Raw genomic sequence first — 27,778 nt, 5'->3', positions numbered from 1 at the left:
TGTCACTTAACAACTCTGTTTAATGATGAATTTGCCAATCCCAATTGTGGTCATAAATTGAGGACCGTCTGTATTTAAAAATGAAGACTGCATAAATCATTTGTATACTTGATTTACTTTTTCATATTAAATGTAAATAACAATTTTGAACAAATACCTTATTTATAAATAATTTACTTTCACAATGGAATGTGAATATAAACTTTTTAATTAAATAAGGTTGGTATGCACTTGAATATTTGTATTGTTTTTCTCCAGAAGAACACCTATAAGAGCCAATAAAATTTTATTTGACTCCTATTTTTGAAAATAAAAATAGCAAAATGCAATAATAAATGAAGGACAGCTATAAAAGTTCAAAATGTTTTATTAGCTATTTTCTGACATTGCTTTTTGTCTGTGGAGATTCTCAATCATCCAGGTCATGGTTGTTCAGAACTGAAGAAGCTTCTTGGATGAGAAACAAAATATTTTTAAGGAAAAAGCAAGAAAGTCAGTTAGTTATGTTTTGCATAAACAATATTGATTCTTCTTCAGTAAAATGTGTCCTTTTATATGCTGAATAATTTTGTATAAAATCTAACTTTTTATCAATATACTCTAATATTCATCTTTTCTAGTTTTACAGTATTACACTGTGTCCTAAATAGGATACTTTGAGCTTGGTCATTTGTGACTCAAGTGAGAATTTTGGGTTGATTTATTTGATGATCCATTAGTTTGTTTTCTTGGCTGTCAGCAGTAATCCCAGGGTTCCTGTCCAACATCAAAGTTCAAAAGTATACTCTTTCTATCCTGCTTTTTTGAACTCCAATTTTTGCTTCCATGAAGTGTCAAAGGGAATACCATGGCATGCATGGTGAACTTTATATGTATAGACCCATCATGGCCTTCCTGACTGCTGTATCAAATGTTAATATGTGGTATATTGCTTGATTGCTTGTATTTTTATTGTTGATGATTGATACTAAAAAGCAAAAGCTATTTACCACTTTAATATTTCCATTGCCAATTCTAAGGCTGGTTATTAAACCTGTTGTCATTAGTTTGGTATTCTTTATATTTAATTTGGGTTTTTTCATTGTGCCCTTTGACTTTTAGCACCAAGACTAGCAGATCCTTTGCATTTTCAGCTATCAGAGTTGTGTCATCAGCCTAGCACAAGTTATTGATGTTTCTTCCTCCAATTTTAAAATCACACTCATCTTCTTACAATCAAACTTCCCTTAATATATATTCAGCATATGGGTTGAATAAATAAGGGGGATACAACCTTGTCCCACTCCTTTGTCAAACGTTTTACCATAATTAAAGGCTATCTATAATTGGTGAACCACATATTAACTACTTTTTGGTTTTCTGTGTCTTTCTCAATTATCCAGCATGCGTCAGCAATAAAGTCTTGTGTAGTTCAGGCTTTTCTAAAGCCAGCTTGAATATCTCTGTTTTTCTATGTGTAACTCTAATCTGCATAGGATGATTGTAAGCATTATTTTGTCAGCATATGAAATTTAGTATATTATATGATAGTTTGCACCAGTGATGGGATTCAACTAATTTAACAACCGGTTCTCTGCCCTAATGATTTCTTCCAACAACCAGTTTGCCAAACTGCTCAGAAAGTTAACAACCGGTTCTCCCAAAGTGGTGTGAACTGGCTGAATCCCACCACTGATTTGCACACCCTGTTAGGTTTCTTTTTTCTGGCATTGGAAGATTGACCTTTTCCAATGAGGTGGCCACTGTATTCTCCAGATTATTTAGTATAGCTTGATTAAACTGATCCCTTTACTATTGCTTGTCATATTTTAATCAGTATTATATCCGTTCCTGTAGCCTTCTGACTTGGTAATAATGTAATAGTGCTGATGTAACTTCAGATTCTAGAGATTCTTGTAAATAGGGAATATGTTCTAAGGTATCTTGGATTTTGACATCTCTACTATACAATGTTTCAGTATACTCCTTCCATCTTCCTTTGAACTCCTTTGAATTGATTACTCTATGTCCTCTGGCATCCTTCAGCACAGTAATTAAATGTTAGGACTTTCTTCTGGATTCAGAAATCTTTTGAAAGACTTTCCTTGTTTTTCCATGTCTGTTACAATCTTCAATAATCTTCAATAACTTTACAGATGTATTGCAATATTATTTCTTGTCTTTTTAACAGGTCTCTGAAACTCTTGATATAATTCCTGAGATTTTTGTCTTTCTTGGTTTTGGCTTCTCTCCTCTTCTTAGCAATTACCACAGTTTGTTCATAACGTGCTTTCTTCTTTTTCTTCATTTTTGATAGTCTCTTTTCACATTTATCTTTAACAATTTTATTGCTCATTCCATAATTCCTCTGGTTCTCTTTCAGTGAGGTTGAGAACTTCAGAATGGTTCCTGATGTTCTCCTTGAAAATGATGGACAAATGTTCAAATCATGAACATCAGAAATTAATTGGCTCTATTTTTCTTCTTTTGCTTAACTCAGAGCTTGCACATGATCTATTCTAGTCAGCATCTTGTCATGTCTCTAATGCTACAACAGAGCTCCTCCACCTGCTTTTAGCAATAATATAGTCAAACTGACTTCTATATACTCCATCTGATGTCCATGGATTGTTTTGTTTGTTACCTATGAAGAAATCATTGAGTGGCTGAAATGGATAAGTCTATCTCCTGCTTTGTTCCAGTTTCCTAAGCCAACTATATTTTCTTCTTTCAAGTTTTCAGCTACAGCATTCCAGTCTCAAATCACAATATATTGCTTGCATGTTCTGTACCAGGGGTGGGTTCTAAATTATCTTCCTTTGTTCCTGTTTCTTACGTTCCATGTCCCTCTTGTGATTCTATATTTGCAGCTTCATATTTTCTTTTCCAGTTTGGCAACGTCACCAACTAGAGGTCCCAAAGATTTTAATCTAACCATATCATAACCACCTTTAGTACTTCAATTTCTCAGCTCTTTTCCACTAGAAGGCTATCTGAGGGACCATCTTTTTCTTCCATCGGATTGGGCATGCTGTACAACCCATCAGCTAAATTGTCGACTAGCAGGAACTAGAAGACGGGCTGTCTCTGCAACAGCTCCTGCTTTGTGGAATACTTTCCCCTCAGAGATTAGAATTTTCCCCAACCCTATTGACCTCATAAGGCCTTAAAAACCTGGCTACATACCTGGGCTTTAGCCTCAGAATGTGTTAAAGGTGCCATTTCTTGGCTTTTCTGTTAGTTGCTTAACTATCTTGGCAGCTATATGTACTTATTATTTGGATGTTTTTATTGTTTATTGCTTTAATTGTTTTAACCACTTTGTAGTTTTAGAACTATAAGCCACCTGAGTCACTTGGTTGAGATGGGCAACTATAGAAGTTGAATAAATAAATAAAATGTTGAGTGTCATCCAATCTGAGGGACTCATTATTTGGCACTATATCCTCAATCATTTTATATTTTCTGTACATCTGACTTTCTTGATAAAAATAGAGAAGTGGGTTACCACTGCCTTGTCCCATGCAGTATGAATTGATGCCTTTGCTATTGCCACTAATACGATCATTTGCCTCTGACATTTTCCTATGCTGCTGCTGCCCAATATAGATGCCTGCCTGCTTTAGCTGGGCAGCTGGGATGATCTTGGGTGACCCTGCTAGAAATATATATATATTCCAGACATACACTCCCAATGTTCTTTGCTCATCCCTCCCAGGAATACCCCTCCCTCCCCATGATGAGGCTGCACAGCAGGACGGGGGTGGGTGGGGTGGAGAGGGGAAGAGAGATTAAATATTACATGATTTAATTAAAAGTCGGTCTGATCATAAATAATTATGTAAAGAAGAGATAATTTGCTGAATTACAATGGAGATAAATTTGTTATGATATAAAGAAGAAAGAGGCCTGTTTCTAGGAACTAGTTGCACATAAAATGGGTAACTATAGTCCTTTGACAGAAGGAAAGATTCAACTTTTGAAAAATGATGTTGATTTAAAAACTAACATAATTCTTATGCTAATTTAACATATGGAGAATATGATCCAAAAAACCATATAATCCAGGCAAAGTTGTCCAAGCTTTTTCACTGAATATTTATCATATAAATCAAGGGTGGCTGTGAACTCTACCATAACGAGTATGAAAACAAAGTCCCTTAAACAGCTTCTTAATTGAAGATCCAGTTTTATACTGCATCTGAACATGAAGTCAAATTTCTGTTGAAGTACCATATTTTTCGGAGTATAAGACACTCCGGAGTATAAGATGCACCTTAGTTTTTGGGGAGGAAAATAAGAAAACAATTTTTTGCCTCTGCCTACCAGCATCCATCGATATTCATCTAGCTAGCATCCTTGCAGCAAATAGCGAACAGCCAGGTCAGCTTCAGCACATTATTGCAGCCTGATTCAGCACGAGCAGCTGATTGGCGAGTGGATCGGCCTCCTAGAATACCCCCAATCAGCTGTTCCAGGCTGGAGGGATTGCCACAGACCATCATCACCTTTGTGCCTCACGTTTTTAGCCTCTGTGCCTCGCCTCCGAACACTGAACGCCAACACTCCCCACTGCCTGGAACCGCCTGAAAATGCGATGCCAGAGGCCAAAAATGGAGCATGCGGAGCCTGAAAACGCGATCTGCAGAGGCCAAAAATGTGATACCCAGAGGCGGCAATTGGTGGCGATGTGCTCTGGCGATCCCCACAGCCTTGAACGGGTGTGAAATGGAGCATTTGGAGGCTGAAACGCAAGGCACAGAGGCCAAAAACGTGAGGCACGGAGGTGGCGATGATCGTATCAATCCCTGCAGCCTGGAACAGGTCTAAAACGCGATGCACGGAGACCAAAAATGGCTGAAGGGTGGGGTAGGCAGGGCTACATTCAGTGTATAAGACGCACCCAAATTTTCACCCTCTTTTGGGAGGGGGAGTGTGTCTTATACTCCGAAAAATATGGTAACTAGTGCTTGCCTAGTTGCTGGGATTCTTCTTCTAATTCTTCTTCTGATTTTTAATGTTCCCAAGTATGCAAATACTCAAATAATTTTAGTAAATTAAGTCATTTCTAACTATACCCTACCAAAGGGAATGGTGGCTCAGTGGCTAAGTCGCTGTGCTTGTTGATCAAAAGGTTGGCAGTTCAGTGGTTCGAATCCCTAGTGCCACGTAACAGGGTGAACTCCCGTTACTTGTCCCAGCTTCTGCCAACCTAGCAGTTTGAAAGCATGTAAAAAATGCAAGTAGAAAAATAAGGACCACCTTTGGTGGGAAGGTAACAGCATTCCGTGCGCCTTTGGCGTTTAGTCACGTCAGCCACATGACCACAGAGACGTCTTCGGATCGCGCTGGCTCTTCGGCTTTGAAATGGAGAATGTTTCATATGTGAACGACTAGCACATATGTGCGAGGGGAACCTTTACCTTTACCTTAACTATACCCTCATGTTTTAGTCCTGCAATTTAAATTAGAAAAAGTCTTTTTCAATTTTTCAATTTTTGTCAAGCAAAATTGGGATGGGTCCCTAAAAGTTTTTAGATGCTGTGAAATACTTTTGGGATTTGCATAAATATGTACCATTGCATATTATATTCATATTCCATCCTGAACTGCTGTCACAAGCAAAATACGAAAATATAGCAGGAAATAATTCTGTATCTTCTCTACATGTTGAGTATTAATGTCATGTGACTAACTTACTTAAGGTGGGAAGTAAAAAACAGAAATAGAATAAGAACTTCCACAAAATTCTTTCCTGGATCAACTGAATAGCTGGATATATAGGTTACACATTAAAACTACTGTACCACCCAGCATTCAAAAGGATCACTATTCTCTTAACAAACTTTAACCATGTTTAATTGATTAATTAATTAAAGTAATAATATTGTAATATTAACCTTTTTTGCATGAGCTCGTTTGCTGTATCGATGCCTTGCTCCTGGACAACGAACTTTTATGAGCCAGTCTTCTCCTGAACTATCACTATTTTCAGATGACAAGGAATCAGCCTGAAAAACAAAACATTGAAAAAACAAAAGTTTTTAAAAAGTGCATTGTAGAATAGGCATTTTACAAACCAACCTGTAGCAAATGCTTCTACACTGCAATTACTTCTATCCACTTCTCTCATCTCCAAACATGAATGAAAATTTCAAAAATGTTCAGCAACTTTCTAAATTATGCAATGTGAAGCATGCAAGGTACATATAAAAGAACTAAACACAAAATACTTAATTAGAAGAAAAGAAAAAGGCACTTAATTATTTTCTTAGTTCCTGCTTGTCTAAAGATTTAAGCAGAAACTGAATAACTGATCTCTGTTATATCTGCAATAACTTCACTTCTGCTAAACTAGAAATGTTGGGAACGTGCTATAATTATTATGAGCCATTCAGTGCTCCTTCTAGATGACAAAAAAAGTGGAAAAAGAGTTGAGGTTTTATTCCTTCAGGCACTGTAAGTACAAAAATCCCCCCCACGTCACCATAAACTCAAGTGGCACTAATAATGTTTTCCTTGATTGAAGACAATGTCTGTTGTCTACATTGATTATGTCCATGTCATTTATTTGACAACAATATGAATGTGATTTGAACAGCTTCTTTTCAGGTATAAATTTGACTTCTCTGTCTAATCTCCAATCTAGTCCTTCAGATTTTCCAATGATGCACCCATTTGCACTAAAATTGAGTCCATCCATTTTGCTGTAGATGTCCTTTCCCCACCTTTTTCTTTTCACCTTTCTCAGTATTATAGCCCTCTCAAGTGAGCTATATCTTCACGTGACCAAATTATGATCATTTGAGACTGATTATTTATTCCTCTACTGAGAACTTTGGACTGATTTGTTTGATGATCCATTTGCTTATTTGCTTGGCTATCCAAGGTATTCTCAGGAGTCTTTTCCAACAAGTTTAAAACCAACAATACCCTTTTTTTGTACATAATTGCAGAATCAAATCAAATCGAATAGAAGCTGGAAGGGACCTTGGAAGTCTTCTAGTCCAACCCCCTGCTCAAGCAGGAGAACCTATACCATTTCAGACAAGTGAACTATCTAGTCTCTTCTTAAAAACCTCCAGTGATGGAGCGCCCACAATTTCTGGAGGCAAGCTGTTCCACTGGTTAATTGTCCTCACTGTTAGGAACTTTCTCCTTAATTCCAGGTTGCTTCTCTCTTTGGTTAGTTTCCAACCATTGTTTCTTGTCCTGCCCTCTGGTGCTTTAGAGAATAATTTGACCCCTTCTTCTTTGTGGCAGCCTCTCAAATACTGGAACACTAGTTGCTGTACTTGTTATTAATTTAGTCTTCTGTATATTTAACTTCCTTTTTTTCACTGCATCCCTTTATTTTCATTACTAAAGCTTTGTGGGAGGAAATACACATTTTCATTTATCATTTTAGAGATTCATTATGCCATTAAGTTTGAGAACCTCTGCACTAAGCTAAAATCAGCTATCATCTCCTCTTAATTGTACATACATTATTTTGGTAAACAGTAGATTTTGCTTGCCTCTCAGTGCAATATTATTGCTGAAGCACAATCCATTAAATTTTTTTTTGTTGAGTTTATAAAATAATATATTAAAACTTACAAATATTAAACTATTAAAGGATACACACACACACACACACACACAAGTACTGTAAATGTAAATATACTTGAATAAACTAAAGACAGAAAAATTAGACAGAAAACTCCAAAACAACTAAACATTACAATAATGACAAGAAAAATAATACATAATCTTGAAATATTATTCAGAGACCTTGAATTAGAATATTTTATTTAAAATTCATTTGATATGATTATATACTACACTTCTTGAATATGCCTAGATACATACATTCAATAGTATTTATATGCTAAACCATATATCTTATTAACACATTACATCTGTATTCATACAAATTATGTCAAAATAAAACATTAATTTAATATGGTATCATTCTCAGGCTTATGCTGTGTTCACAACACAATGAACAACAAACCTGCCAATTAATATCCTGAAGATATCATGCCCACTCAGTCTGTGTAGTTCATATTTCAATGTCACATAAGAACCCCAATTTTTTTTTAGTCTTTTTAGCTTTTTAAATTGTCAAATGGGTTTTAGTTTTTAATGTTTTAAATTTTTGGGCCATCGTTATTTAATTCTTTTAATAATTTTAAATTTTGTATTGATATGTATTTTAGTTCTGGCTGTGCACCGCCCTGAGTCCACTTGGAGAAGGGCGGGATATAAATTGAATAAATAAATAAAAAATCTGAGTAAGTGCCATAAACTAGTCAAATTAGCTACAGATAAGCATATTCTGTGAAGATAGTTATGTGATTTGCCTGTCACTGTGGTTTGTAATAGCAATGGCACTTAGACTTATATACCGCTTCACAGTCCTCTCTAAGCGGTTTACAGAGGCAATGGGTCCTCATTTTACCGATCCCGGAAGGATGAAAAGAACCTTGAGCCGGTAAGAGTCAAACTGCTGAACTGATGGCAGCAGGCAGTCAGAATTAGCCTGCAATACTGCATTCTAAACATTGCGCCACTATGACTCTTATGGCTTTTAGAGACATGCTACCAATGAAAGAGCTCAAGCACAATGAAGTATCATGGTAGGTAGCTTTGTTGAGGGTAGGTGCTTTTTTATTAGGTTTGTTTTGTTTTGTTTTGAGATTAGGACATGGAGTACCTGGGACCTTAAGGCAAATGAAGAGCTATCTGAAATTAATCTGACATTCTAACTTTATGGGGAAAAAGTTCCTCTCTCCATTAATCTTCCAACGAAAGTTAGCAGTCTTATACATAATACTAAGTTATGTATAATGTGTGTTATGTATTATGTATATATTAAATGTATAAATTAATTACGGTTTTAGTTAAACCATAACTAGCCAGGATAATCCATAAACTCTAACAACAGAACTCATACACAACTGCCTGTTTATTTCTGAATTAGCATGTTGTGTAACACCCAAATGATTGCAAATTTCTCAAGAATACACTCTATTGATTTCACTAAAAATGCAGTCAAGTAACAAACTCTTATGTTCCTAGAGTTCTTGAATTCATTGACGTTAGTGGTTTCAGGTATTTCAAATTCTATATGGAATCACACTCTGGGATGGCCAGATGTTTAATTTAATCTCAAGCCCACTAGCATTCTTTATATAATGGACTAACTACTTAATTAAGCAGGCACCACCTTAGACTACCTAGCACTATATCCTAAACTATATAAAAACAGTTGGATAGATTGTGGCTGGCAACAATCTTGGGTGAACTAGAACCAGTGGAGCTTAATGTGGTGCTCAATGTGTTACTATGTTAAAACATAACTTCTCTCTGAAGCTAAAGTTGACTCTTGTTGAGGTTGTGGCAATAGCCATAGTTTTGTCTGGGACCATATCCTTTACCACTGCAGTAAAAGGATGTGCCATGCCCTACATCTCTAACCAAGCCCAATGCTACTTAATTTTTGGAGGTCACTCCATTTATAGTCCACCTTTCTGGGGGGGATATTCTGGAATCCTGACACACGAGGTTCATTCCGAAGGTTCAACTCCTAAAACATAAGTGCGCTGGGCGATTCCCTTCGCCCTCGTTTCCAACTACTCAGTTTACAACCCCACTCACCCGTGTGGGGACGCTCGAGGTAGATGACTCTATAGGCGTAGATGTCAACGGTCCCAGATGGAAAGGACCCACGCCGTTCCCCGCCACCTCCATACCTCCTACCCATCCCCGTCCCGGGGGCAGAGTGTGCTTCGTTGCCCGGCCACGGCCCACCAAATTCACTGGCAGTGGTACGCCAAACCCGCGATCAGTTCCCTCCGCCAGGAAAAAAAAATAGTTCCTTCCAGCTTTCTTGTCTGATGGCCCCGACTAGCGCTTTGGTGATCAAAAACGGCAGAAGGAAACCCTTTTGACAAATTAAAAACATAATGAAAATGGGGGCTCATTGTCCCTATGCATTTTTTCCTTCCAAAGGAGATTGGACTGTATCCGTCCGCTTCAGTGTTACTCGTACCCATGGCAATCCCGCGACGCAACTGCTCTTGCTGTGATGGACTGGGAAAAAGAGTCAGGCTGGCCGGAGGCTTGTAGATGTGAAAAAGAAGCGCTACCTGTATCTAGAAATTAAACATAGCGAATGGCTTTGAAAAGAATGGCGTTGTAAAATTTTATGGGATCCCATTTTATTTAGGACTGCTTTCTTCATAGCGAAAGACAACGGTACAAGCACGCGTAGAGCAATCTTCTAGGATGAAATTTGTTGCAAGAATGAAACTAACATTTGGGTTGTATATGCGCTATAAAGTTTAATATTATCCTCCCCTTCTGTGATGAAAACCACTCCTCCCCCCCCCCCCATTATCTTTCCTGGTTTGATTCATGCCTATGCTCAGAACAAAAACAACTAGTAGTCAAATACTACAAAGGGAATTAGGGAAGTAATAAATTATGGAATGATTGCTGTTACCAAATATTATTTAAATTTATAATTACACATTTTTATTGACTCTTGATGTATATTATTTTAAAATGTTTATTAATTAAAACATCCCAATAGTGTCTTTATGAAACCGTGCTAAATTTAAATTTAAACCAGCTGGATGACTTTGGACAAGACACTCTCTGTGAGCTCAACTCACTTCACAGAGTTGTTGTTGTTGTGGAGAAAATAGGAGGAAGGAGTGTTAGTTATGTTCACTGCCTTGAGTTATTTCTAAGAGTTGCTCTGGACAGAGAGATGAACAGCATATAAATTTAATAATAAAAGTTAATAAAGGCAGGATTAAAAAATTTAAAGTCTAAGAATGAAAAAACTAAAATAAATCTAAAAATTTAAAAAGCAGCCAAATTGCTTTGCTTTAGCAATCAAATTGTTACAAGCAACCAATTCTTTCTAAGACAGTAATTTATTTTATGTGACAATATCATTTTAAAAAGAATATAAACTTGTTACTTTTTTATCTATTTTATTAGTAGTATGCGTTCATATACTGGAACAGTGGCTCACAATCTCATACCTGTTTCTGAAAAATGCTCTGAAGGATACCCCAATATTATTTGTGCTTTTCTGATACATTCTTGAAAGTTCATAAAAGATCATGATGGGATTTGATTATTACAACAGAAACCTGGATGTGTGGCTAATTGCTAACAAATAGTGATATTTGACACTGTCTATGGGAGAACGTTTTTCATCACAAATTGGGATAATAATTCATGAAATTTCACATGGCATAAGTAACCCTATTCTGTAATACCATGCTTTAACAATTTTTAATTAAATGTTTACACCATCTTTCACCCATGGACCATATCTAATTTAGTTCACCCAATTTTTTAAAAAGGAATTTGAAGAATTCGTCCTGGATTGGGTTTCATTCAGTTTTGTACCTTCTGTAAAACTTCTTTTTCATATTTCTCAACAAATAAAATTAAAAAGTAAAAGAGAAATAAAAGCATTTCATTAGGCTGCAATTCTCTATTATTTTTTTTTATTTTTTTGATTCACCTATAAGAGAGAATAAAATAAAAAAAATATAAATATACATATATTCAAAAGAACTAATTCAGCAATTAGTTCTTTTGAAATCCAAATATTATGGGAAAATTTTGTTCAAGTGGATACTAGATGAAAACTGTTCCAAAATGCAATCCAGGCCCTACTCAATATGGTGCACATGCAGAAGAACCAAATGCTACTAACATATTAATCAAAATACAAAAGAATTGCACATGTGAAATAAGTTCTCAGAGAACTCAAATGGGAATATCTGAAATGAATGTTTGGGGGGGGCAAGCAAAATATGGGATTTGGTGCCTCCACTTACTTTTCCTCCAGATGGCACAGATAAAACTTGATTATTTCTAACTGTAGCCTAGCTGAGAAAGAGGACAGAGAGCAGTCACAATACAACCACCTTTGCTAATTGTCATGCCCTTGACAGCTTCATGAGTCCAGACAAAACAGTACATTGTCCAAGCAAAAAAGAACTGGAAGCAATAGCACTTAGACCACTTTACAGTACTTTACAGCCCCAACAATCTGGGTCTTCAAATGAGAATCAAACTGCCAAACTGCAGGCAGCCCGCAGTCAGCAGAACTGGCCTGCAGTACTGCATTCTAACCACTGCACCACTACAGCTTAAGCAGTTGCTTCTTGCCGATTTCTCCATTGCTGGGTTGGCCTCTGTTTTTGCACAATATGCTATCCCACTTTGTCATTGTTTATTGATTTAACCCAGTTGCCTGACTTCTCATTGTACAATTAGGTATTAACTAATCCAACATGGAAGGGATATGTATGCAATAGTCAAATGCTTTTGTGAATCTAGTCTGGGGGAGGCTTTGCATTATTCAAGCGATTCAGTAAACATGGGTCCACCGTATCACGCAAATATAGTACAAATCTCTGGTACCTAATTTTAACCCAACATGTTGTTCAGCTCTAGCCATCTTCCAGATGGCATTTTGGAGAGGAATCCGTCTTGTTTTAGAGGTCCGAATTAGACCATCACAATACTTTAACCGCAAAGAATCCGCTAAATTCCACGCCCGCCCGCTTTTCAGGACCTTTTACTCAGACTACCCTCATTTCCCATCATGCTTTGAGGGAGAATGAGCTGCCCCAGCCAATTTGAATAAAGAGTTTTCGCGCTCTTTTCGAACAGGGGACATACTGCGCTCCTTTTGATTTAGGACTTTGCCGGTAGGAGGTAGAAGAGGGATAAGAGATGTTTCTTCTTTGGGGTCACTCCGGTCACATGGATGGTCTCTTGCAAGTGCTTCTTTTCTTCCCTGAGGAATTCTCCAGCGCTTAATCTTTATTCACAGCCGAAACGACTCTTTCCCTCCAAAATCGCATTCGGGCGAGTAAACTTCGGAAGGGATTTTCTTCGCTGTCCCTCTCGATGCGCTGCCTTCTTCTTCCAGGCTTGACAAGCAAATTCAGTAGGCGTAGCCGCACCTCTGCTCCTGCCTAACCTGATGGACTGGAGGCTTCGCGCTTTTCATCTGTTTTCTGCAAAGAAGTTTTCTGCTTCTTGCGCTCTTGGATCCCTCAGTTGTGTCCCAGCGATGGAACATTTCTGTCCTTGTGTTTATTCGTCTCTCTTATAAATTGGATCCTGGGTATTTCTGAAAGCTCTTGCATCAAATTGACGTCATGCCAAGTTGTAGTCCTCGGTTAGGTACAGTCTTGTGAAAAAGTAAGTAAGCCCCATGTCAAGTTGTTTCTTTTCTAACATGTGTACACTTCAGTGTTATATCTTAATTCAAACATTATATACCAATGCAACTATTGAACAAAGAAACTGAACATTTCTTTGCAATCCTTTATTCAACAAATTAACAGCCACCATTTCTTTCTGTAGAAAAAGTAACCCTTGACTCTAATACCTGGTATTGCCTGCTTTCAAGTAGGTATTATAATTGTCTATCAGTCTTACACTGACTGGAAGGATCTTTTTTCTCTTACAGCCATTCGTTGGTGGATCTACTGTAATGTTGCCGATCATTGTCATGTTACAAGGCTGGATGGATGGAAGAAGGAAGGAAAGAAGGAAAAATTCTCTTCTATTGGACCCTTCCAGACTTGGTTAACTAACTGGTTGGAGGGAGGGAGGGAGGGAAGCTTTTAGCCCGCTCAGTAACAGTGTCCCTGTATTGGTCGGGGGGGGGGGTGGGGGGAGAGGGAGGAAGGAAATCAGGCATTTTGGCAAATTCCTTTACACCTCTCTCCTTTTGCTGGATTTCTTTATACCCCCTCTAGCCAATTGGTTGGGGGCTAACTGTCACAGAGGGCGGAACACCCAGGACAAACCCTCTTTCTGCGAATGGGCCGTGTCGAAGGGTCTGGGACGAAGAGGCCGGTGACCCAGCCCCTAGGGCAAATGACTGGAGGGGTGCCAGCTGAGGAGATAAGTCGAGGGAGAATTGCCCGAGGAGAATGAAAAGTCAGAGACGAAAAGTCCTAGACCTGTACAGAAACAATATGTCATATTAGTAAAAAGGATCTTGGCTAACTGTTCTTAGTAATACCTTCTTTTATACTTCAGCAAGATTAGTTTCCCAACTGTAATGTCCAGAGAAAAGACAATGAATGTAAACCATAGTGGGAGCACATTAAAGAGCAAAACCAACTACTTTATTACTCTCTGGCTGTACTGTGATTGGATCTGGATCCAGCAAAAAACAACTCTCTGGCCCATGCCACCAGAAATAAAGTGGCAGACATTATTTTCCTATTGTCACATATCCTACTTCAGCTTATTTGACCTCCCCTCTTTTTAGCTATCTCTAACTTGATTGATTTGGGCAGGAAGGAGAAGGTGCTGCAACTGTGGATTGCAAACGCATTAAAGTCCTTAGCGGCTTTTCTGTCAGTAGTGTTCCTATACTTAATGTCAAAGCCATTGATTTCTACCATTACGCTATCTACAGTATAGTGAAGATGGTGGTTATTCTATGCTGATGTTTCAATATTAGTCGAGCAACAGATGTAACTGCAAGGGAATAAGAGTGCCTTCTTAATTTTCTTTGAACAGTAGCATTAGGCTGCAGCACCCTTTGAACTGCTACTTATTTGCCTGTATCATATAATAGGAATATATAAATAATAGCAACAAAACACAGGAAATAAACACTCGAGAAAATTTAAATCTCTTTATATTACTGTCAATTGCTTATGGAATAACAAAAATAACAGAGTTAGAAAGGACCTTGGAGGTCTTCTAGCCCAACCCCCTGTTCAGGAAGGAAACCCTAATAATGGTTGTCCAATTTCTTCCTAAAAACTTCCAGTGTTGGAGCATTCACAACTTCTGGAGGCAAGTCATTCTGCTGATTAATTGTTCTAACTATCAGGAAATTTCTTAGTTCCATCCATTGCTTGTTGTCCTGCCTTCAGGTGCTTTGGAAAATAAGTTGACCCCCCGTGTTGTCTCAAAAGCTCCTTGATAGTACTGATCTCTAGGAATTTATCTCAGTGAACATAAAGCTATAGAATAATGTTAGCAAGAACATTCTGTAAAGCCACTGAATTTATCTGTTTAACATTAAAAGAGATGTTTCTTCAGTCAGACTGCCATTAATGTCTTTTCCGCTTGAATTTGTAAATACCTCTAGGTTATGAAGCAGCATAGCATGCTTATGAATTTTGACTATATTATGCTGGCTCAAATATTCAAGAAATTATTTCTCAAAAAGATAAATTTCATCCTTTAAACTTTAACTTTAAATTATGTATATGGTTCTGGTGCCAGTTGTGCCTTAGCAGCATATAAATACTGGAGTTATCATTACTAAAGTATCTCCAGTATCAATTGTGCTGTTGAAGTAAGGCTGTTCTATTCTTCAGCAAGGCTCTTGAAGTAGATTGGTCGCTGTAATCAGGAGTTGTGGAATACATGGATTAAGACAGATCATCTTGAGAAGTTCTGCCTGATTGGACCAAAGATAAGTAATGGTAGGCTCTCTAGATCTAGTCTGCAAAATTTCAAATGACCACGAGATGGCAGCAAAGAGTTTTCAGTACTTTAATGCATTCTATGAGTCTAGACCTATGATGGCAAACCTATGGCACGCGTGCCAGAGGTGGCATGCAGAGCCTTCTGCTGGCATGCGTGCCATCACTCCAGGTCAGATCTCCATGGCATTTCTTTTGTGAGCTTTTTTTTCCCTGCAAACGACGAAACAGAAGTTCACAAAAGAAAAAGATTTTACCTCTACCCACGTTCCTGGTGTTGGGATGCCCCGCCTCCCGCCGGTCAGCTGGTCTTGAGGTCTCTGCTGCTCATGTCTACCTTTCAGTTTGGGCATGCGTGCACACGCAGTTTGGGCACTTGGTGTCTAAAAGGTTCGCCATCACTGGTCTAGATTTTTGCAACCTATTTCTGGTAGCCTTACCAGTAACCTTCATGATTGACTTTGCCCTGCTTGCCTTCATACTTTCCACAAGAACTTTAAATTGAGGGAAGTATTTTATCACACTGTCATCAAAAATAAGAGATGGAATATCATTTTAAATCAGAGAATGGAATGTATTCTGAGTAAACAAATGAGGCCGGCACTGTAAGCCAGAAATAGATATGCACCAAATTAATGGGTTCCCACTGTTTTCATATAATTTGTAAGATAATTCACATTCATTTCTTGTCAATTTGTGTAGGTATCACTTAGTCATTTTTAACACACTTTACAGTGTCTATGTATCCCCTATGGAAATTATAAATGACATGTCTTATTACATAAATCTTTACATAGGTTTAATAGCAGGTAATAAATACAAAAGAACTACATTTACACTACTGTACTTACATTGAAAAAATGAAGTAAAATATTGCCAATATTCTAAGTAGAACCAAAGAGAACAGAAAATACTTGTGTGGAGGGGGAATAATAAATAAAAATGTCAATATCAATAAATCTCCAAAGTCAATATCACCACATCTTGCCAGAGACTGCTTCCATGAGCAACAAATCATGATGACTGTTGGAAAAATAAGTTGAGACATGAAGAATAAAGGAATTGATTGAATTCTTTACAACAGAACTGAATAACCTGTGAACATCCAGGTCTTAATAATAATTCTGATTATCCTAAACCATTAGCTGTAATGGCTGGAGCTGGGGCCAATGATAATTTATCCCTAAATTTACCCTAGTTGTCATTTCAATAACAAAAATCTAAAAAAAAAATTCTAAGCTGCAAACAAGAATTTTGCTCTTTTTCAATTAAAATTGCTTATTTATTTATCACATTTATATGGCCATCAACATCCCCAAGAAGAGACAGATGACATACAACTTTATACTTTATACTTCATACAATCTTTGTTTAAAAATTGTATCATTTGGTCCTGTTCATCTGGATTTGTTTTGATGGTTGCATAGTAGTAGTTCTTTTTGTTTCTGTGATATTGATGGTAAAAATCTCGGGTGATCTCATTCTTTCAAAACAATAACATTCAATTTTTTCCTCAGCTGAAACGGTCCTAGAACTTAGTAAACGAAATCCATCTTTGAGTAAAATATCAATCAGTAATCCAAGAACATTAGCTCCATTAAACAGCTTTCTCTTATCAGGTTTTATAGAAACATATCTGTCAAAGGAAAAGAGATAAATATGTTAGTATTAATGTATTGACCATTTTCAATGCACTTACTTTTTTATTAAACTTTTAAACAGTGCTATTTTTCAACCTTGGCTAGTACTGAAAAATTAAGCAAGATGAGATTCTTTTTATCAGACCTCTAAGAAATCCCAAGTCTCTAACCTAGTCTGGAAATTTGGGGGTGGGGGATTTGCAAAACACATTGCCAGATCTATATCGCCAAAATAATATATGCCATGAGTTCAAGCTAAACTGAAGTAGACTTTATTTTTAAAGATTGACAGAAGACTTAAGTGCACTAAAAGACAAGTTAACTTCGATGGCCTGACCTAATAAAAGTTTTTTGGGAGATTGTAAAAGGTGCAGGATTTTGCTGGGCTTCTAAAAAGCAAGTGCCAGAGGTTCTACCATAAAATGTTTTATATTATAATCACTGACACTTTGCGAAAATTTTATAGTTGAAATTGAAGGCTCACTAGTTTAATTTTCCATTTGAAATGGTCCTGGGGTTTGCTATTGCTTTTCTGTATATTTTCATAAAGAAATCAGTTTAGAAAAGCCTAACAATTTGAATAGGTGAACAATATATTTATCTTAGAAAGCAGAACCAACTTGATTTACATTTGTATATTATTTCTCTTAATTGGATAATATGTACAAAACCCATTATTTACTTTAGCAAGTGTTTTAGAACAGGCAAAGTTCTAATATCTTGCTTTAAAACCTCTAGCCACAGGGACCTTGAAGGATATTACTGTTTATGATCGCAATTATTTAGATTATAATATAGTCAAAAAGAAATAACAATGGATCTAATGGCATTTTATCCATCAGAGATGGGGAATTTGCAAACCTAATGTCTCCAGCTCCTAATTTTGAAACCCTCATTCAAAACACATTATATCTTTGGTAAGTCATATGTCCTCCTCTAGAGCCTGCTTAGGAGAAATAACATTCCCATTTACTTTTACTTTTTTTTTTTTTTAATTTGATTTATATGCCGCCCTTCTCCGGAGACTCAGGGCGGCTTACAATGCATTAAGCAATAGCCTTCATACTTTTGTATATTTATACAAAGTCAGCTTATTGCCCCCACAAACTGGGTCCTCAATTTACCTACCTTAGAAAGGATGGAAGGCTGAGTCAACCTTGAGCCTGGTGAGATTCGAACTTACAGTAATTGCAGACAGCTGGTGTTAATCACAATGCTATCAGTCTGCTGAGCCACCAGGCCCTTTTAATTGATGTCTGTATATTTTTGTGTTTTTAATAGGCTGTACACCGCCCTGAGTCCTTCGGGAGAAGGGCGGTATAGAAATAAAATTATTATTATTATTATTATTATTATTATTATTATTATTATTATTATTATTATTATTATTATTATTCAGGGTGGATTTGATTTAAATCACTAGTAAAAAGGCTTGATTTAAATCAACTCGATTTAAATCATAATTTTTAAAGAGAAGCTGACATCTCTTTTCTGGCAGCGGCTCCTCCTCTGACCCACTGTTGACTCACCAACAGTCCCAATATTGCAGAATACACAGCCTCATGCTACATAACTAAGGTCCATTTCATGCTGATTAAACTAAATTATTAATGTATCTTAAATAGAAAACTATCTTTAGATAGATTTTTACTCCCAAAGCATTTTATTAAAATAAATTTGATAAAAATCAAAAAAATCTTATTTTTTTGATTTTTTAAAAAAAATCATTGATTTTATCCACCCTGTTATTATTATTACTTTTGGCTGCAACCCTATGCACTGTTTGCCTCACCATTGCCTGTCATACTTCCTTTTTGCCATATTATCTATCTACAGGACAACCTTTTTATATATGACAAAATTTCTTTTTTTCTTTCACATTCTTACTGTAAGAATAACTTCTTTAAAGTTAATCTGGCAAGTAGTTGGTTTATTAAGTTGTTTTGTAGATGTTACTCAGAATGCTAAGCAAATTTATTGATTTGTTTACCTGCTCATATGAGTGGAAGGGCAAAACAGTGATAGCTGTGTGCTAATATCCAATTTGTTCATAGAAATATAAGAATCTTGGTTTACTTTTATATCAGTGTTATTAGAGAAGTAAAGAAAATTGGCTAATGTACTTAATTTCACGACACAGTCAACATGACCATGACCATACAGAAACATTTTGCATATTTTTGAAATAGGAAAAAAGTGATGGAAATGAATTCTCTCACACACAAACATGTGCAAAACTTCTTTTTCTCATCTAGGATTAAGTTCATACTCTTTCTTCTCCTCCTGCTCCTAACAAGGATCACCTTTAAGACTGAGTTATCAGAAACTTTTTGCCCCTTTTCTCTATCTCTAGAAGTATGCTGATTCTTCCACTGTTACACTGACTTCACAAACAGACGTAAGGCTTCTCTGTGATGTGGCATTAGGGGCACTTGAAAAGCAAATAATTTATCTCTTGGGAATGAGTTGCTATCTTCTCAGTTGTAAAGGAGAATAAGAGCTGATAACAAAACATTTGTCCTGGGCCTTAAGTTCCAGTATCATTAGAAGACCTCTTCTACTTTTGGAAAACTTCAGGTAGGTGCAAATTTTGGTTTGATTTATGGTACTTCTAAGTTTACTTGATTTGAAAATGATTTTTACAGCCTAGGTAAAATTCCATTATATATCTGTCAACATGTTTTCTATTCCCTGAATTCCTATTTACCCTCAGAATTCATTAGTAATTACTTGTCATTTAAAGTAAGGATTTGGAAATTTCCAAGCTTTAGAAATTCACAGAAGATATTTTTAAAAATTGCTTAGATTTTCACTATAGAACATGTTCCTTTCCCTCCATCTTGCAAATATGCTTCTTGAATCCACTGACTCAGCTGGAATCGCAGGTTATGCTTGATTCCTTTCAGTAAGAGGTTAACCATTTCATTCATCATCATCACTTTATTGTCATTGTACACATATACACAGTATAGCCATACAACGAAATATGTATATATGTAATAGTCACTGTCATTCATGATTCTGCCTTTTCAAGACTATAGTACCATTTTGTTTTACTTGGAGCTATTTTCAGCTATACAATGCAGTAGCTTTTCTGAAAGAAATAAATCACTGCATTCCATAATATGCACAATTCTTCACTTGATATAATTCTTGATGGTAATAGGTAAAATATGCAGCCCATAATTACTTAGAACTACTGTAGCTGGGAATGCCTTTTTGTCCAATGCGATTGGCAATAAACTGCACTCTTCTGACATCATTTTTGTTTCCGATTCTGAGAACAAAGGTATTCTCAGTGACGGATCCTTGGTTTTGAATTTTTTCCCAGCTGGCTTTAGGGTTTCATAATGATATCAGGAGATATGAAAAAATTAATTATATTTAAAGAAGTCCTATTCAACTTGCTAATTTTAACCTATTGTGGGATGGGTAATTTTGTTGATTTATATTATATTCTTCAATGTAAATAATAACTTTTTCAAGCTCTTCATTTTTTTTTTTAAATTTGATTTTTATTATAACACACAGTGATACATTTGGTACATTTTCGGTTCATTGGTGCAATTATATACATATATACATCTACATACATTATTACTTGTCTTTTATTTGATATTGTTTCTTAAAGCTATATTTAATTTCAAAACACTTAAAGATAATAGTGCTCAAATCTCTAAGACTAAATATAATACTATTCATATGAATTTTGTTAATTAATTAATATTTAATCTCTATTTCCTTCTTTATTTCTTTTCCCCATCTCTTCATCATTTTCTACCATCATGTTATACAGTGCTGTATTCTCTCTTATGTTCATGAAGTGAAGTTTGTAATACAAGGGTGGTAGCCCAGCTTTCACCCATTTCACCCAGAGCAGTATCTAAGTTAACAACAACTAGTTTTAAGTCCAGGTACTTGTAATAACTACTTCCATGTAATGTCCCAAAGGTACTTTTTCAAGAGACAACTAGACTTTCTGGTTTTTCTTTGAAGATGTTTTGCTTCTCATCCAAGAAGCTTCTTTAGTTCTGACAGGATGGTGGGGAATGGAAGGAGCTGAAGAAGCTTCTTGGATAAGAAGCAAAACATCTTCAAAGAAAAACCAGAAACTCCAGTTACCTCTTGAAAAAGCACCTTTGGGATAACCATGACCTGGATAACTGAGAATCTCCATAGACAAGACACACTTTTTTCTCTCCTAAAAGAGGCTGAAAATTTGGGTGTGTAGCTTTTTTGAAGCTTTTTTTCAGCCCTAACGAGGCGTTAGCAAGTGAAGCGATCTCCATGGTTTGTCTGCTTTTCTCATTGTTTCTCTCTCCAAAGGTCAATTGTGCTTTAGAAGCTTTTTTTTAATCCCCAAGCAAGGGATAAAAACCAGCAAACTAATGTGCTGAAGCTGACCAGACTAAGGACGCTAGCCAAATGAATACCTGGTAGGCAGATATTTTTTTTCCTATTTTCCTCCCCAAAAGCTAAGCTGCATCTTATACTCAAGTGCGTCTTATACTCCGAAAAATACGGTAACTCTACTTGTTCCATTGAGAACCAAAAATCTATAAAATATTTCTATGGTGACATACAGAAATAGTTTCAAAAATACCTTGCAACAGATTGATCGCTGTAGGTGATGCCACACTGGAAGACAAGATCATGATGAGAAGGCCTCTCCAAAGAAAGGGGAGACAGTGACTGCTGAGAAGGGACACGATGACTTTTCCAGTTCATTCCTACAAAATTTTCTGCAAAGGTTGTGATCCGGTCAGCCAGCTCATCAATAGTAATGCTGCAGGAACCAAATATGCGGAAAAAGCCCTGCATTTCCTGGAGCAAGAATCGTATTTCTAAGATCTCTGGTTTGGGTTTCAGCAAATTTTCCTGATGTAGGAGATCAGCCACAGAATAAAGTTCATAGAAGTCAGCTTCTCTCTGCAATCTCTTGTAGTCTGCGAAGTCAGTAGGTAGGGCAAGCTGGAGCGTTCTTAAGATATCCAAAATATAGCTGAACAGAACTCCATCACGGTCCACAAAATACTGGCCATTTAGCAACTTAAATTCAGGATCATTGCCATTCAACATTCTTGCCAATCTTGACTCAGGGAACCTTCGTAGTGTAGAAGGCCTTGTGGTAAATTTAAGCCCACCCACATTTAAAACAATTACATCTTGATTACTCATCCTCTTCTTCACAGGAAAATTGAGTTGGCAGTAGATATATCCCAATATTATACAAATTTATGCAAAAAAAACCTCACCCCTAAATCAATTTCTGCTTATACTTACAACAGAATTTCACAAGCATAGGATTGCCCAGCAACAAAAACAACATATGTACACATTGCATTGTTTACAGCATTGGTCTCCCGGGCACTTTGTAACTAAACTGTTTAAAAAGACAGCAGAAACCTCATGACTGGTATTTCAGGAAGTTGTGGAGATTTGCCAGTCTACAATGTTTATTTCCCCCCTGAAAAAAAAAAGATAGTCATTTTGGTGAAGCCTTGATGTAATTGTTAAGGGTAAAAGCTAGAAACTGGGAGATAGTTAGAACAAAGTTCTGCCTTAGGCACAAAATCAGCTGGGTGGCCTTGGGCAGTCACCCTCTCTCAGCTCTAGGAAGAAGGCAATGGCAAACTACTTCTGAAATCTTGCCAGGAAAACTGCAGGGACTTGTCTAGGTAGGCATCAAGACTCAACACTGACTTGAAGACACGAAAAAAAAGTGTCGTGGAAAATTCAACCTTGATCTATACTTCTGCCCACAGTCCAGACACCTCATGACTGTGGCGTTGTTTAAAAATCTGTTTATTTGCTGAATTTCTGGATCTTTTCTTGATTACTTTCCAAACCCAAATAATCTTATTCTTGTTACTCTACAAAAATCACAATTCTATACATTTTGCTGGTCTCAAAAGTAAATAATCATGCTTTTAAAATTCAGAACTGGAATTTCATAATATAGCAATAGTGATTGCATTTTAGGCTATTTAAACAATACTACAGACCATATCTTTGTTTCTTGAACCTGGTAGCTATTTGTTATCCATTAAGGCAAAGATTTGACTTGGAAGTTCAATTCAGATTCAATGATTCAACTTTTATTCTGAATTTAAATTGATTTGGCAAAAGGATACATTATTAAATATAAAAAATAATAATTTGGCAATATGTATTTCAATAGTTGGACTACAATATAGTGCTACAGCATACAGACTCATCTTGGTGCACACTCTGCATTTGTGTACAATCCTTTTCCTAGCTACTTTAGGGAGCAATATATTATTGTGATTAAGGATATTAATATCTAATTGAGATGAAGATTAACATTTCACTCAACCATAAAGCTCATTAAGAGAGGCTCAGGCCTCTGAATTATCTACTTTATTGTAAAAGAAAAAAATTGTTGTAATCTACTTTGTTGTTAAAAGAAAAAAATTAATGGAAGCCAAATATATTGAGGTACAGTGTAAGAGATTTCTCTAAATCAATTTCCCACAAATTTTATTTATAAAAGGGTTCATTACACACTCTTTCATGGAAGCACAAATTGTTTATTACAGTAACAGAGGAAGTACCCTGTTTCCCTCAAAATAAGACATCCCCTGATAATAAGCCCAATCAGGCTTTTGAGCGCATGGCAATAAGGCTAAGTGCTTATTTCAGGTTTCAAAAAAATATAAGACAGGGTCTTATTTTCAGGGAAACACGGTAAATAAAACCTAAATAGGGTTTACAACAAATTTAGGGATGATTTTTTTTCATAAAAATCCTTCAAAAGAGTACAAATAAATCAATATTTATTTGGTCAACAACAAGCAAAATGTAAAAACAAAGTGAAGGAAATAAATACAATAATATACTTAGCAGATTAAATCACAGGGCATTCTTCGTTACAATGACAATACAGTTGTTACCTGGGTGATAAATCTAAAGCATTAATAGGTATAAAATAAAAACAAACTGATTTGATGCTTTGTTGAAAACCAGTTTCGCTAACAATTAATATTCTATGCCATGCTAAATGTGGTCTTAGGGATTTATTAGTTAACAGGTATATGCAAATTTCTATAGTTTCCGGGGCTTCCATCCAGTTAACAAGTGCAATTACATTAATTTTCCATTTAATCGCACCTTGGAATAGTTATTTTCAAGAATTCAATGGTAAATTGTTTCAGCTCTTACATGTTTCTAAGATGTTCGTAGTTAATTTTAGGGGATGCTGTTCACTTTCTAATCATGAGTCTATCTCTAGCCTTTCAGAACAGCAAAGAGGCTGTGGTGTATACTTATGCCTAGGAACTAGAACTTCTAAAATGGATTTCTGTTTCCTACAAGGAAAGTCAATGGCGAAATCAGCAGGATGTCAGAAGTTGCTCCTGCTCGCACTGCTTTTTTGCCTGGCTGTGATCATTCTATTTCTCTGTTTAGATAAGGAAATATTTCTGAAACAATGAGCAAAAAAGTTGTGGGTTGTTTAGTCACCATTTTATGTACTGTAGTGTTCATCACAGTTGATGAAATTCACTACATATGAACTACACTAGTGATATTTTAGTTATGTCTTGTCTGAAAAAATTAAGCAGCTACATCATTTCCTAAGTTTGCATGGTTGCCTTCCATAGGTGAATTGTGATCCTTCAGGGCAAAAAACATTGAGTTTAAGGAGCTGAAGACAGGTGCCACGGATGTCTGCCCTTTTGCTTTTGCTGCAGTGTACTACAATAAAATTGTCTTGAAATTGGAATTGACCATGGACATGTATTCTTGTTAAAAATACAATATACAAAATTAGTTTTTATTTTTCTTGTGGGATTTTTTTCAACTTCCAGTCACTATATTTAATTAGCATTCAGTTTTTTACATGCATACAATCTTTCATTAATATGGAATTGTATAAATGTTATGTAATTTTTTCTGACTTATTGGTAGAAAAAAAATTACCATTTCTAATGGAATTTCATCAGCTCCTATCTCTGAGCTGCTCATTTCAGGATCTTTTTTCAACTTCATTTTTTTTAAAATATACCAGCCATAATTGTACAAGATTATGTACCAAAAATAATGGTGCTACTATAGATTATTACTTTAACACTTTATTATTTGACTTGAAACCAATATTCTAGATCCGTGATGGTGAACCTATGGCACACTTGCCACAGGTGGCATGCAGAGCCATATCTGTGGGCACGCGAGTGTTGTCCTAGCTCAGCTCCAGAGCACATGCGCGTGCCGGCCAGCTAATTTTCGGGCCTTCCAGGCCCACTAGAAGTTGGGAAACGGGCTGTTTCCGGCCTCCAGAGAGGCGGGGAAGGATGTTTTCGCCGTCCCCAGGCTCCAAGAAAGCCTCTGGAGCCTGGGGAAGGTACAAAATAGGCCTACCAGGCCCACCGTGCCATCACATGCCAAAAGCAGGAAGGGAGAGTGGGCGGTCGCGCATGCATGTGCAGGGGGGTGGGGCGCATTGAATTATGGGTGTGGACACGTGCGTGCGTGACACCCATGCTCCTCCCACTTTTGGTATGTGATGGCAAAAAGGTTAGCCCTCACTGTTCTACTTTGTCCCTCTTACTGAATTATTTATCATCATTCCAATAAACAACAAAAGGAAAAAAGAATGACATTGCTATATAGGCCTATACTACAGGTCACCCAACCAAACAGAAGAAATAGATGAACTCTTTGCTAAAAAATTAACGAACGTATGTAGGAAACATACCACAGTAGTAATGGGAGACTTTAACTACCCTGATATCAACTGGGAGACAAACTGCAGCAAGTGGGAGATTGAACAGATTCCTAACCAAGCTAGCTGACAACTTTGTTGATAATTCTGATAATTCATTATCAGACTGCAAACACATTTAAAAAAGTACTTTTTAAAAAAGCAAAGAAACATATTTTTTTTCTCCTTCAACTACATCATAGTAGTATTAATCATCATTATAAATATGTTAAAATATGCAAAGCCACTGGCTAACATTTTACTGCCTATTGATTCTGGGGAGAATGTTTTAGATTTTCTTTCCCTACTCCTCTTAATTGTCAAACTTAGTTGGTCACCCTTGTCCTTAATAAAATCCCCTGGATCCAGCACAGCACAGATCTTAGGAATTTTTTTCTTCTAATAAATCATAATCCTGTTGAAATGCATTAAGCTTTGCTTTTTCCCCAACGATGGATGATTTATAACCCACCTCTAGCTGCCTACCTCTCAAGTCCTGCTCTGAAGCATGATCATTAGCTTTTGTACACATTTTATACAGATCATCCTTATGGACTATTCAATCAGCGACTATTCAAAGTTATGACAATGCTGAAAAAAATAATTTCCCCCATTGGAGAAACAAGAGGAATTTTCAAAGGAATACTGCAAGCCATTTCTATAGTTTGCCTATGACTCCCATTCTGGGGCTGCCACTATGATCACATAGCTTTCCATCTGCAGAAGACACTAAGCTCTTGAAAGCAAACAAAAGCAAACTATAGGTAGTTATAATGGCAATTGAGTTCCATTATTAAGTTCATTTGTAAAGCATGCCACATAACTGCATTGCTTAGCGATGGCAATCCCTGCAGTCCCTATTGCTGTTGTTAAAAAGAATCATTAAGCAAACACCTCCTTGTAACTTCCTGCCAGCTTTCAACAAAGTAAGCAGGGAAGCCAGCAGGAAGTTGCAAGTCGCAGGCACTCTGCAACCAGGAAGGTAAGTGGCTCTTGCTGGGTAAGAGAGGGGAATTAAGGGGTGGGTGGGGGTGGGAATATGCTGCATGAATGCATCAAGGATTTGGAAAGGTGTGCAAGTGGCAGAGCTGAATGCAGAGGGGCTGGGGGAGTGTGTGCAAGTGAGTAGACTTAACTGAGCAACTTGCAACTTTCCCCACTGGCTTCTCCATTGTGGGAAGCTGGGAGGTAAGGTTGCAAAATGCAAACATGAGATGCTGCAACCATCGGATGAGCCACTTGACAAGTGTCCAGATTGTGATCACGATTATGAAGATTTTGGGACAGCCAGAACTTTGAGGACCAGTCATAATCATTACAGAATGAGTGGACTGCCTGTAGTCTCTTTCCAGCTAGAAAGAACAGTTGTAGCCATGTGATTTCTCACTTAATGAATTCACTTAGAGGCCGAGTTGTTGGTCCTGATTAAAGTTGTTCGCAAAGACCTCTACTGTTGTAATGGTATGTGGAATTACTTTGGGAGACTGGGCAAAGTAATGCTACCTAGCAAAGGTCAAATAAGAGTGAGCACAGCCCACAGGGCACAGTAAGGACGGAACAAGAGACTCAGGAAGAGCAGCCTCCCAGGTTATGAGGCTGTAAAAGTGACGGTGAGAGGACTGTCCTTTTAGACTCAGACTCTCCTAATGTAGCTTTACAATGAAGTAGAATTAACATACCAGGCTATATGTCCTGCCTAGTCTATCTGCTAAGCCTGACCATTGTAATCTCAATGCAACCACCATGTAAATAATGCCCAAAGTGAACTTTCTATTATTTGTGCAGGACCCACATCTGACTACAAGATTCCCTCCTGAAACACTCTTTCACATACCTCCCTAACAGCATGAACTTGTATAATATTCCATAGAGTTGGTCATTGACAAATTACACAGCTTGTGTTACTGTAACTGTTAGTTGTAAAAAAACTTGTGATTTGCAAGCCCAAGATG

At 36.8% G+C, this 27,778-nt stretch overlaps 2 protein-coding genes across 6 annotated transcripts in view; both read right to left on the bottom strand.

Moving 5' to 3' along the window:
• Window positions 1–9,808, bottom strand: part of LOC117671128 (protein FAM228B-like) — a 32,223-nt gene extending 22,415 nt beyond the window's left edge. For all 5 annotated transcript variants that reach the window (XR_015731212.1, XR_015731213.1, XM_034426831.3 and 2 more), the window contains exons 1-2: window positions 9,622–9,808; window positions 5,880–5,990 (exon numbers count right to left, since the gene is read on the bottom strand). Coding sequence is in view for 3 of the 5 variants with exons in the window: in XM_034426831.3 (XP_034282722.1) it covers window positions 5,880–5,990; window positions 9,622–9,714 (204 nt within the window). In the remaining 2 variants the exon portion in view is untranslated. The remainder of the gene's footprint in view (window positions 1–5,879; window positions 5,991–9,621) is intronic.
• A 6,438-nt stretch (window positions 9,809–16,246) lies between these two features.
• On the bottom strand, window positions 16,247–26,938 carry KCNRG (potassium channel regulator). The gene is made up of 2 exons (XM_034426837.3): window positions 21,708–26,938; window positions 16,247–17,100 (listed from the first exon to the last, which is right to left on the bottom strand). Exons 1-2 carry the CDS (start codon window positions 22,280–22,282, stop codon window positions 16,848–16,850), a joined length of 828 nt encoding a protein of 275 aa, XP_034282728.2. The 5' UTR covers window positions 22,283–26,938; the 3' UTR covers window positions 16,247–16,847.
• Between the last annotated feature and the right edge of the window lie 840 nt (window positions 26,939–27,778).

Source organism: Pantherophis guttatus, chromosome 1 (assembly GCF_059756535.1).
Source record: "Pantherophis guttatus breed Tessera chromosome 1, ASM5975653v1, whole genome shotgun sequence".
Lineage (NCBI taxonomy): Eukaryota > Metazoa > Chordata > Lepidosauria > Squamata > Colubridae > Pantherophis > Pantherophis guttatus.
The sequence above is the reverse complement of the archived record's forward strand: the minus strand, read 5'-3'. Positions and strand labels throughout refer to the sequence as shown.

Excerpts from the sequence above, each read along its gene's own strand:
- KCNRG (XM_034426837.3), bottom strand. The coding sequence starts at position 22,282 with ATGAGTAATCAAGATGTAATTGTTTTAAATGTGGGTGGGCTTAAATTT. Across the intron at positions 17,101-21,707 it reads AGCGATCAATCTGTTGCAAG|ATATGTTTCTATAAAACCTG; the intron begins GTATTTTTGAAA and ends TTCCTTTGACAG.